A 12,647-nucleotide genomic window follows, 5' to 3' on the forward strand; every position below is an offset into this window, starting at 1 on the left:
TCAGCCCCTGAGCTCCCTTCTCCCATTAGACACCTGATCTCAGGCAAGGCCCAATTAGCTGCAGGTCCTATAAAACCTCCAGCTGGCCCCAGGAAGCCCCAGGAGGCCTCTCAGCTGCCCAGACCCTGAGCAGTGGGGACCACTGCCCTCTGGTGGCTCTACTTGGGAATGATGCCCGAAGGGCATCCTCAGGAGGGGTCGCGAATTCGGTGCCCTTGGCCCCTGCATGCTGCCTTGGTGTGAGATGTCCCTGAGTCAAGGATCAAAGATGCCATTTGGACCCTGGCTCCCAGAGTTCGCTTCACACATTGCAGTCACTTAGGGATATTTTTAAAATTACCGATGCCTGCCTTCCCCAGACATTCTGACTTAATTGGTTTTGGGTGTAGCCTGGACAAGAGGCGTTTATAAAGCTCCTCAGGTGATTGTAACATGCAGCGAAGTCTGGCAACTACTGAACTGGAGTGTGTCGCATTCTCTTGGAGCGTGAGTACCTTACCCTCTGGCTGACTCTGCTGTCTCTCTCACCTCCCCCTACCACTTCCACCCCCAGGCTCACTGATGCTGACAAAAAGAGCCTGTGGGAGAAGCGGTATTATTGCCACTCGGAGGTGAGCTCACTCCCCCTGGTGCTCGCTAGCGCCCCCAGCTGGGAGTGGGCTTGCCTGCCCGACATCTACGCTCTCCTGAAGCAGTGGACCCACATGAACCACCAGGATGCCCTGGGGCTCCTGCATGCCACGTGAGTTGTAACACCTACCTTTCCTGACCACGTGTCCTTCCAGAAGCCAGGGCTTGGCACTGCCCATCACTGACCTGGCCAGCTCTGGGGAGAATGGTCAAGTGGGTGTGGAAATTCAGGGCTTTTCCACTTCTCCTTTTCCCTTTCTTTATTTTATTCCACCCCCACCCCCCATGTTATATTATGAACATTTTTCAAACATACAACAAAACTGAGAATTTAATAGTGAACATCCATATTCCCACCACCTAAATTCTAACCATTCACATTTGTTATATTTGCTTTATTATGTATATACTGTCCATCAATACATCTTATTCTTTAATGCATTTTGAAGTAAATTGAGGCATCATAACTCCTTCCTAAATACTTTAGCAACCATAACATTAACTACAGCTCAATGTTTGTTCATGTTGTTTTCTTTTGAGACAAAATTTACATGTAAGTAAATGCCCAAGCCTTATGTGTACATTTGCTGAGATTTGACATAGGCACACACCTGTGTAACCCAAACCTTATCACTTAGTTCTGCTCTTACAGTCCTCTCTTCCTTCGTTCCTCTGGGGACACAGGCTCCCAGTCTCAAACCCCTAGAATGGTTTATTTTCTTCCACTCTTAGTAATTAAAATGTACCTGATGCATGTATTTTGCCTTCAAGACTCTTTGAGGCAAAGGTTTTGCTAATCTCTGCTAAACTAATTCTGGCTAGGTGTACTGGCTTATATATAATTTCATGATCTCTGTTATTTGCCTGGCAAGCTTTGCATTAAAAGGATGGTACCAAGAAACAATAATGCTTTGACCCTCACGAGGGCTCTGTGATGATGGGATTTCTGGCACAATGGGAGTCAAGGAAGAGATCTTTGGGAGTGGGGTTGAGGACTTTATCCATTTTCTTAACTCATACAGAGAGTGAGAGTGGCTTCCATGGCCCAAGGCTGACTCTGACCATGGGCCAGGGCCACTCTCAAGGGTTGCAATCCAGAAAAGGTGCTTAGGACTCTTCTAGTGGCTTTGGCAGGTTCTGGGAGTCATTGCCATTTCTTCACCCATGGCTCTGAGACCTAGGGGTGAGGGTGCTTCCTCACTCCTGTGCCTTAGACCCTGTGGCTGGATTGTCAGGGTCCTGGGCTCTATTTTGCAGGTTCCCAGACCAGGAGGTGCGTCGTATGGCCGTTCAGTGGATTGGCTCCCTCTCTGATGCTGAGCTGTTGGACTACTTGCCCCAGCTCGTGCAGGTGGGTGAGCTGGCCTTCCCTCCAGTTCTGATGGTCCCACCCCCAGGACCCCAAGACAGACTGCATCCTGCAGGGATAGCAGTTGGTATAGATTACAGGCAGTCAACAAAGCCTCCTGTTCCCTCTCTCCTACACAGGCCTTAAAGTATGAGTGCTACCTGGACAGCCCCTTGGTGCGCTTCCTCCTGAAACGAGCTGTCTCTGACTTGAGAGTGACTCACTACTTCTTCTGGTAAAACTGTGTGCAGAAAGAGGAGAGATGGACACACCTCCTTCACTTGGGGGTGTTTTACTCTAAGCCTGCAAGGGTGGGGAGCTGAGCCATCTGGGTTGCAGTATGTGTCTGATTTACCAGGTGGCCTTGGGCCAGGACCTTTTCCTCGGGGGGTCTCAGCTCACCCGCATGTAAGCGCAGTGGGGATCATCCCTGGCCCTCCCCTGCACCCACGCACGGCAGAAATACAAGGAGAAACCAGATGCAGAAGGGCTTTGAGCCCTATTTAAAGACAGCATGGGCAGACTGAGGTGTGGCCGAACGCCTCTGTATAAGTTCTGCATCCAGAGCCTGTTTTCCTTCCCAAGTTTGGGGTGGGTTCTCCAGGGAGCTGGAGCTGGGTCTGACCACTCCCCACCCCCGCCTTGCCTGTTATCCTTTGAGTGTTCTGACTTCCCCCCTCCCTTTGCCTGGTAGGTTGCTGAAAGACGGCCTCAAGGACTCTCAGTTCAGCATCCGCTACCAGTATCTGCTGGCAGCCTTGCTGTGTTGCTGTGGCAAGGGGCTGAGAGAGGAGTTTAACCGCCAGTGCTGGCTTGTCAGTACCCTGGCCAAGCTGGCCCAGCAGGTCCGGGAGGCTGCCCCGTCTGCACGGCCGGTGAGTGGGGTGAGGCTGCCTCTCCCCATTTCCGGTTCTGGGCCTCTGCAGCCAGTCGTTAACTTCTTAGGCATCCTGACCAGCAGGGTGGCACTTGACCATCTCTGGTGAGGGGCTGGAAAGAGGTGACTCCCTAACCTACAGGCTACAAACTGACAGTCTGCAAGCTGGATACAGCCCACGGAATGTGTTCTCTTTGGCTTGCGAAGTATTAACATTTTTATTTAACTGTTTACCTTAAAGGCTAAGCCCAGTTGTGTAAGTTGTTCACTGCACAAGAGCACCCAGCCAGAGGGGGCAAGTGAGGGCTAAAATTCAGTCATACTTTGTTCACTGTGCTGTGAGCCACAGCTCAGGGCTGCTACCACCCAGAGGGGGCACCTTTATCTGTTTGCACAAAGGGGTTGTATTAGACCAGTATTAGTGATCCTGGTTGCTAACATTTAAAAATTGGGAGATTGTGAAGTCTAGATGATTGGCTTTTTTGGCAACGGCCCAAGTGGCAACTCCTCGTTGACCTGTAGCCCACCCTCTCAGTTCACCGTGGGCTGCTTTAAGCTGTTCTGTCATCCACCCAGTCTCTATAGGTGTTTGGGCTGTGGCCCCGGCTGTGGTGTGGGTGGGGCAGTCTTCCTTCTTCACCGTCTCCAGGAGGTTGTCCACATCTCTCGGGTGACTGTTTCCATGCCAACCACTACTGGCACCCGCCCCTGGGAGAGGCCTGGCTCTGAGTGGAGCTTATGGGCCCCTCACCTCACCCCTGCTCTCCTTTCCCCACCAGGGGATTCTCCGCACAGGCCTGGAGGAGGTGGGGCAGTTTTTTGCCCTCAATGGCTCCTGCCGCCTGCCGCTTAGCCCCAGTCTGCTGGTTAAGGGCATCGTGCCCAGGGTGAGTGACTGGTGGGTTTGGGGCTCTTGGAGTGGGGAGGGCTCAGTGGAAGCCAGGTCCTCACTGACCTGGTTACTGAGAGAGATGAGGAAGAAAGGCATATGTGGGGCCTCTTGCCAACGCTAACGTGTATGGACTTTTACCTGACAGCTCTGCGGGGTGGAGGAATTGGGTTGGGGCTGGGTAAGTGCCTCTGCTGATGGTGTCAGGGTTGAAGTCCAGGCTGGTGACGCTCCCACCTGTCATTCATCGAGCACGCACTCTGTGCCTGGCACTGTTCTAAGTGCTTTCCTTTGGTTATCACAGTTCATCCTCACGACTCTTAGGAAGTCGGTACTGTTGTGAGCCCCATTTTACAGAGGTGTAAACTGAGTTATAGGTGGGACACACGACTTGCCAGAAGTCACACAACTAGTAAGTTGTGTGTGGAGTGAACCGAAGGGGTGAGAGAGACCAGGTGCAGGAGCTGAAGTCATAAACTGAACCAGGGTGATGGCGGTAGGGAGGGAGGGAAGGAATGTGGGCTCTGCAGAAATCTGGAAGAAACAATGAGCAGCAGCTGGTGGAGAGTTGGAGAGGCCGTTTTCCTTCCTGGGCCTGGGCCTGGGCCACCCTGACCCTCATCACTACCCTCTCTACTGTGGCAGGACTGTTCCTACTTCAACTCCAATGCAGTCCCCCTCAAGCTCTCCTTCCAAAATGTGGATCCGCTGGGCGAGAACATCCGTGTCATCTTCAAGGTGAGGATGCTTCTCTCAAGCCTGGTGGGATATAGATGGTAGAGAGAAGGAGAGGTGGGAATCCAAGGGTGGCAGAAGCAGCCTCGGGGCCATTCTCTTCCTACTGGGTCACACTCATGCTGCCATTTTAGTGCGTGAAAGACTATCGGGTGAAAAAGGAAATAGATGAATTGTGTGTGGCCCCAGAGGGCTAGGAACAGTGTTGGGATGTGTAAGGAGGTAACTGACAGCTCAGTGTCAGAAGCGCTTTCTAGAAAGCAGAGCTACCTCAGCAGTGGAATGGATAAGGTGCTGACCTGGCTGTCCCTGGAGTATTCAAGCTGAATGACTATGGCAGGTGTGCTGAAGAGGAAATTCATAAATCAGGTGCAGGTTGGACCTGATGAATCTTAAGGTCCCTCTAACTGGTACATCCATGATTCTGAGGAATAAAGGATAGTCTCAGAGCGGACAATCCAGTGGGGGAAATGAAAGGCGTGCGTGACTTAGTGACATATATTTGTTGTGTGTAAGTTCCAAATCCAAGTTTTAAGGCTTTGATGGTCAGGAAGGCTGCATGAAGAAGAGGACCCTGACTTCAGTGCAAATGGGGACGTGGGGTTGGGAGAAGAGCTGGAACACCACACGGGCAAGATGTAGTTCCTGGCCCATCTCTGGTGTTTGACCTGGTGTGAGCAGGTCTGAGTGTGAGGTGGGAGCCCTGAGCAGTCCCTGGTTACTAGTCTGGGCCAAGGTTGCCCTCCTGGGAGATCTGGGAGCTGGGGGAAGTGGGGGAGGTGGTTCCGGTCACTGTCTTCCTTCATCCAGTGTGGGGACGACCTTCGCCAGGACATGCTGACCCTGCAGATGATTCGCATCATGAGCAAGATCTGGGTCCAGGAGGGGCTGGACATGCGCATGGTCCTCTTCCGCTGCTTCTCCACTGGCCGTGGGAGAGGTCAGTAGGGAGTGGGCGGGGCGCTGACTGGGCAGCTGGCGTGGGGGGCATTCTTGCTTACTACCCTTTTGCCATTCCCTGACGAGAACTGTGTGCTTCTCCAGAAAAATGAAAAGGACAAGATTATCCCATTAGAAGTTGTGGAATGACATTAAAAAAAGAAGGCAGAGGAGAGAGACTATTATAAAATAAAACAGGCTTGGAGACATAACCAAGCAAAGCGTGGAGACTTTGGATCCCAATTCTAACAAACCAACTGTAAACAGATACTTTTGGACACAGTTGGGGGAAACTTGCACGTAGACTGGGTTAGATCAGATCAAAGAATGGTCGTTGAATTTTTGGATGTGATAACGGCATGGTGGTTGTGTCCTTGCTAGTTATACTTGAAATACTTATGAGTGAAATGACATGTATGGGATTTACTTAAAAATACTCCAGCCGCGAATGGGGTAGGGGGAGGGTGGAAGAGAAGAGGGGGAAGCAGGGCTGGGTGAGTGAAATAGATGAAACAAGATTAGCAAAGTGTTGATAATTTTTGAAACTGGTTTTGTGTGAGTTCATGATACCATTTCTTTATTCTTACATGTATTTGAAAATCCCGTAGTAAAAGTTAAAACAGAAAAGGATCATGGCTATGAGCTGGGGGGACCAAGGAGTCACAGCATGGAGTATGAAACCAGGGGAAGGATCTTTCCCTTTATTATCAGACTTTGTCCAAGTGCCCAAGAGCTTAATCTGTAGGGAAGCATCCGGCAAAGCTCTTGGAGTCCTCTCCTGACAGACGCCTTGTCTCTGCTCTGGAGAATGACTTGATGTCTCCCCTCACAGGGATGGTAGAGATGATCCCCAACTCTGAGACCCTGCGCAAGATCCAGGTGGAGCACGGGGTGACCGGCTCCTTCAAGGACCGGCCCCTAGCCGACTGGCTGCAGAAACACAACCCTGGGGAGGACGAGTACGAGAAGGTAGGATTGAAGCGTGGGGGTGAAGCTGGGGTGGGATGTGCGTGACTCTGGCACACCGTGTTCCCACAAGGCCCACACATGCACAGAGAAGACAGCTCAGCTGTATTGGGAGGAGAGAAACACTCTTGGTTGACTGGTGCCCCCAGATGTCTAGAGGTGGGTCAAGTGACTTTTGTAAGCTGACCAAGAACATCCCCTGGTATCCAACTGGGAAGCCTTCGCTGAGTTCCGCTGGCAGATTGAGTTTGGAGGAGGGGACCCTCTTAGTCACGATCCTATCCAGGTCCTCCCGTGTCCTGCGAGGAGTCCAGTGGTGCTTTGCAGAACAAGAGTTGGAAGAGACTTTAGAGATCATTTTATCCAACTCTTCTTTTCATAGATGTGAATTAAGACTCACTCATTTGTTCCCAGTTATGGAGCTGGTTTGTGACAAGCATGTAACCGGAAGCCAGGATTGAGGATAGATATGAGACAGAGATGATAGAAAAGGTAGCTGACCTTCTTCAGGCAGGGCTGTACTGGGTGGTAGGGCCTTGGTGACCTGCTGTGTTCTGGGGCTGGTCCACAGCTTCATGGCTTTTGCCTCTGGGTTAATTAAGTATAGGGGAGAGAATAAATCATAATAACCAAGCTCATAAGAGAATGACCATAAACCAGAAGCGACCCATATACTAACTTATATTGATCAATGGCTTTTATCCCTGAAGGAGAACCTACGTGGGCAGCCAAATTACAATCAGAATGTTGTTTAGTGAACATGTAATTAGATGATCTTCTGAGGCCTTAAATGTTTGCATTCCCCAGGGTTTAATTCCTGGCCTGCTGTGCTCTTTGTACTCTTCTCGTGCCAGCTCATCATCTCTTATTACTTTACCACCCACTTGCTGATGACTTCCAAAGCCATTCCCTCTCCCCTCTCTCACCTCCCGATTGCTGGACCTCTCCTCTTGTGTTTCACCTGTATGTCAAACTCAGTATAGGCAAAACCGAGCTTTCTGTCTCTCCTTGTCCTCTTGAAACCTGCTTTTTGTGTTTCCTGGATGGTTTGACTCTCTCTGTGCAGTCACCCAAGACAGAGCCATGAGTCTTCTTGATGTTTCCTTCTGCCTCTCCTCTGCTTTACCAAGCCCTGTTCCCCAGATGTCTCTTGAACCTGTCCTCTTCTTACCATTTCTTAAAGCCATTTGCTTTCTGTCCCCTGAACTACTGGACTGCCTCTCCTCCTTCCATTACCATCCTCTGCTTGATTTCAGAGTCTTTTAAAATAAGGTGCAAACTGCTCATGTCACTCCTTTGCTCTCAGTTCTTCAAAGGCTCCCTGTGTCCTAAAAGATGAGTCCATCATCCACAACATTGCCGCAAGGCCTTTTGTAATCCAGCCCTGCCTGCCCCTGTGGTCTCATCCACTGCACCTCCCCATGTTATGATAATTTATTGCTGTAGTTTAGGGAGCTGCTTGCATTTCTTCAATACCTTTAGACAATAGTATTTCCTTTGCCTGGAAAGCCCTTTCTTCCCTTTCCCATCCCTCAAAACCCATCCTCTGTATGTTGTAAATGTTAAGGTCCTCTACCCTTGGAAAGGAGTGATATTGTTTCCTCCCTCCCTCAACCCTACATACTATTTATACTAACATGTATTTTTCAGGTATTAAGCAGCCACCATACAGAAGCACTGTGCTTGGTGCTGGAATTATGATTACTCCTTGCCAGTATAATAAAGAGTCATAATAAATATTATAAAAGCTTGTACAACAAGAATACACACAGAGGGCTTCCCTGGTGGCGCAGTGGTTGAGAGTCTGCCTGCCGATGCAGGGGACACGGGTTCGTGCCCCGGTCCGGGAAGATCCCACATGTCGCGGAGCGGCTGGGCCCGTGAGCCATGGCCACTGAGCCTGCGCATCCGGAGCCTGTGCTCTGCAACGGGAGGGGCCACAACAGTGAGAGGCCCGCGTACCGCAAAAAAAAAAAGAATACACACAGAGAGAAACTAACTTAGTGTCTCAATGTTTAATATCAGTCTTTCAAAAATAGCTCTCAGCTCTTCTAGTCTTTCTGTTAGAATGATGCTGGTAGTTTCTTATGGTGCCTTCCAGGAGAAAAGAACTAGAGATACTTGTCTCTTGGCCACCTACTCAGCAAACCAAAGTACCTCCATCCTATAAGTGAAACCCCTTAAATCAGGAGAGCTCTCTTTATCCAGTGAGACTTCCTGCCAGTAAGCAGCCAACACCCTGCGTAACTTAGGTGATGAGACTTTAGTTACTTACTCTGTGGCAGAGTACAGGCATATAGCTGCTTTGTAAGTCAAAATAGGATGCCTCTCAGGTAGAAGGAACATCTGTGACATGAAGACAGGTTGATGGAGATGGTCAAGACTGGGAGTTGATGGGTTATACTTACTGAGTGGTTTCTTTTCAATTATATATTTCCCTATCATAGAAATCATCTCTTTCTTCCAGAAGGTACATTCTGTGATTTCTTTACAAACTTTCTATTCTTAACTTCCTAGCGATTAGTCAGCTGGTTTAATTTAACAAGTACCCAGGGGATTTCTATGTGTAGCTAGTTTTTTGGGGGGTTTTTTTTTTTTTGGTTTTTTTGCAGTAGGCGGGCCTCTCACTGTTGTGGCCTCTCCCGTTGCGGGGCACAGGCTCCGGATGTGCAGGCTCAGGGGCCATGGCTCACGGGCCCAGCCGCTCCACGGCATGTGGGATCTTCCCGGACCAGGGCACGAACCCACGTCCCCTGCATCGGCAGGCGGACTCTCAACCACTGCGCCACCAGGGAAGCCCTGTGTGTAGCTAGTTTTGAAGTAGGCCTGTGGAACAGCCAAGAGGCTGCTGGGAGATAAGATCCCTGGACCCTGGGAAAGTGAGAATACTAAGTTCTGAGTGAATGGTGCCTGTAGGGGCTCAATGGGGAGGAGTCAGTGCAGGCTGGTAAGATCTGGGAAAGGTGTGGAACTCAAGGAAGGTCCTTGAAGGCTGGGTGGAAGCTTGCAGAGGGAGGTGGGAAGGGCATGTGTTCTATGAAGATTTCTCTCATTCCCAGCTTTGTCCATTCTTACTTGGCTGTGACAACTGTTGCCTCTGCTGATGAGTCTTTCTTGAGTTCTTGGGAATTCCAGAAACCTCACAAAGAGGATTTAGAGGATGAAAGGTGTCTATTCACTAATTCCATACGTTTTTACTGGAAAGGCAGATAAGGGGGCAAACGTTGACCAGATAAAATAAGGTAGATCCAACCCCTGACTCCCTCCCCTCCTGCTTGAAACTCAGAAATTGCTCTAACACATTTTACCAACTGGAGATGTCTGATTTTCAAGTGTAAAACATCCCCTAGAAGTGTTAAGCTGCCTCAGCTCTTCCTTGGAGTGAAGTGACTTTAATTAGATTAGCATTCATCTGTTACCAAGAACAGTGCAAATGGGAGTCATACGGGGGGCAGGGAGAAGGACAGAAGAATTCCGAGCAGGGTCAGGAAGAGGCCCTTAAGTCAGTTGCCTCAGTGCTGTGCTTGAGTTAAGGTCACCACAAACAGCTGGGAAAGTTGTAAACGTCAGAGTCTTCCCTGATTATGGGCTGGTCAAGTCTGGGCTCCCGGATCAGTGCACTGTCTTTCCAACCAGTTTCCCAAGGAGAAAGAAAGGTGCAGAAGGTGGTGAATTGCAGATAACGTGGTGGAGATATACCTATAAGCCTTCCATCTCCTTTTGCCCCATAAGATACGAGAGAAGTTTCTGTGTGCATCAGTGTGTACGTATGTGATGAAGGCTGAACAGGCGGATGTAAGAGCTGTTGGACTCATGAGAGAGGGGCAGGGCTGGCTGAATTCAGTCTGGCTGTGCCCCTGGGGTCTGTCCACACCAGCTTCATGTCCCCTTCTCCCCTCTGCCTTCCTTCTCCCAGGCTGTAGAGAACTTCATCTATTCTTGTGCTGGCTGCTGTGTGGCCACGTACGTCTTGGGCATCTGTGACCGTCACAATGACAACATCATGCTGAAGACGACTGGCCACATGTTCCACATAGATTTTGGCCGTTTCCTGGGCCACGCCCAGATGTTCGGGAACATCAAGCGGTAAGTGGTCTCCTGAAGCCAGGATGCGCGTGTAGGCCCGGGAGGTCAGCGGAAATGGTTCGGAGCTGGAACACGAGCCCGTGATGGGAGGGCCCGCGCTGCAGAGTGTGGTCCCTGGGCTGAGCAGCTTTGGAGAAGAGAAGACTGAGAAAGAGGTCAAGTCCTTTCAGGGCCTTGCAGAAGAGGGCAGGCACCAGCCATTGGCCCTCCCTGCTGAGGACTGAGCAAAGGGAAATGAGCCCAAACCACAGCAAAAGGGAATACAACTAGATATCCAGGGACAATATCACTAGCTCACAGGCAGGGAACCAATGAAGGATGTGCTTGGGGATTTTTTAAGATTAAGGGAGGAAAAGAAAAACGAAAATGTTAGAGGAGCCACATCTGTCCATTTCACATGGGTGTTGAGGGATGAGGAAAACCATCCCCTGATGCAGCCCACAAAGTGGGCTTCCTCCTTCATGTTGACCTTCTACCTGTATGTTCCCCTTGGCCCAGGGACCGTGCCCCCTTTGTCTTCACCTCGGACATGGCGTATGTCATCAACGGGGGTGACAAGCCTTCCAGCCGCTTCCATGATTTTGTTGACCTTTGCTGCCAAGCCTACAACCTCATTCGCAAGCACACCCACCTCTTCCTCAACCTTCTGGGCCTGGTGAGGAGCTCCATCCCTTTCTGAACCCCTCCTTCTTATCATCTGGCACCATCTTTAAGACTCCCTTGTCTTGCTTCAAAGGATTTCTGGAGATCTACTTCTCTGAGCCCTAGGTAAAGGCAGGGCTCAGACCACCTGGGGACAGTGGGGTCTGCAGGTATCTGACTTCCTGCTCCAGCCCCCCCAGTTCCTGTGGACTGCTAGCCACTGCCCACAGCATCTGCCTGCCACCCTCTAGAAGGGTTAGGGAGCCTAGCTGTAGAAAATCTTGCCTTATGGTAAGGAAGAAGCAAGAATTCCTGGTTGTTACAGGCATCCTCTCTTCTTCTTTGCTCTTCTAGATGTTGTCCTGTGGGATCCCTGAGCTCTCAGACCTGGAAGACCTCAAGTATGTGTATGATGCCCTGAGGCCTCAGGACACAGAGGCCAATGCCACTACCTACTTCACCAGGTAAAACTCTCCGTACGAAACAGTGCTGCCCACTCTGGGTAGTTAATTTCCAGGCTGCTGGATTGGGAAGAACAGGGCTAGGGAAACGGGAGAGGCTTAGCTCCAGTGGCAGAGCTTAGAGTTGACAACATGGGTCAGTGGTCCCAACTTTGCCTTTGACTTCGGTAAATCATTTTACTTCTCTCAGACTCAGTCTCCCGTCTGCACTTGAGTGCTGACCTTTATATAGAGGTACTGCGATCCCCTACTTGCATTCTCACCATGTCTCAGTCAAGGATTTTGTCTATGGGGCAATGTATAGTAGGGATTTTGTACTAGTTTTTAGCTCTCTGGATCAGAACCTTCCCCCTTGTCAAAACATGGAATTCCATGGTTCTGTTTTCCCATATTTGACGTTCTTAGACACACTTTGTGTGAAAGCAGGAAAGTGTCTGTATACTAATGTCTACTGTTTTTTGTTTTGCGGTACGTGGGCCCTCTCACTGCTGTGGCCTCTCCCGCTGCGGAGCACAGGCTCCGGACGTGCAGGCTCAGCGGCCATGGCTCACAGGCCCAGCCGCTTCACGGCATGTGGGATCCTCCCAGACCAGGGCACGAACCCGTGTCCCCTGCATCGGCAGGTGGACTCTCAACCTCTGTGCCACCAGGGAAGCCCCTAATGTCTACTGTTTTGTCCATTTTATTATGCACCCTTTTTGGAACTTAGCGAACTAAACTTTCTCTGTTGGGTCTGATATAGTACCTTTCCTTTTGAACTAAAATCTCTGGATTGAGCTTTGTTTGGTGAGGTTCCATCATACTGAACCTTGAAACTCAGTTTGACAACAGTATTTAGACATTTACATGGTGAGCCCACGGTGGCGTCCCTAATTCCTTCCTACCTTGGTTTAACTGTCTTTGGGTCAGGTGGGCAGTGAGGGGAGATAAGACCCCAAGTTTCACAGAAATAAACTGTATGCTGATCATTGTGTGCAATCATGTACTCTATGAGGATATCACACAGGGAAAATGATCTGATCTGAGCTGAGTATTAGTCTCAGGTGTCAGGGGATATTTCTCGAGATAGCTCTG

General features: G+C 50.1%; 1 protein-coding gene across 1 annotated transcript in view; it reads left to right on the plus strand.

The window, feature by feature from the left end:
- The window catches only part of PIK3C2B (phosphatidylinositol-4-phosphate 3-kinase catalytic subunit type 2 beta), a 39,512-nt gene that overhangs the window by 19,892 nt on the left and 6,973 nt on the right, over window positions 1–12,647 (plus strand). The window contains exons 15-25 of the mRNA XM_059996159.1: window positions 554–742; window positions 1,888–1,981; window positions 2,119–2,213; window positions 2,673–2,853; window positions 3,635–3,742; window positions 4,390–4,482; window positions 5,290–5,419; window positions 6,251–6,387; window positions 10,301–10,470; window positions 10,969–11,125; window positions 11,467–11,576. Of these exons, the coding sequence (XP_059852142.1) occupies window positions 554–742; window positions 1,888–1,981; window positions 2,119–2,213; window positions 2,673–2,853; window positions 3,635–3,742; window positions 4,390–4,482; window positions 5,290–5,419; window positions 6,251–6,387; window positions 10,301–10,470; window positions 10,969–11,125; window positions 11,467–11,576 (1,464 nt within the window). The remainder of the gene's footprint in view (window positions 1–553; window positions 743–1,887; window positions 1,982–2,118; window positions 2,214–2,672; window positions 2,854–3,634; window positions 3,743–4,389; window positions 4,483–5,289; window positions 5,420–6,250; window positions 6,388–10,300; window positions 10,471–10,968; window positions 11,126–11,466; window positions 11,577–12,647) is intronic.

The sequence above is a fragment of the Delphinus delphis genome, chromosome 1 (genome assembly GCF_949987515.2).
Source record: "Delphinus delphis chromosome 1, mDelDel1.2, whole genome shotgun sequence".
NCBI classification, from domain to species: Eukaryota; Metazoa; Chordata; class Mammalia; order Artiodactyla; family Delphinidae; genus Delphinus; species Delphinus delphis.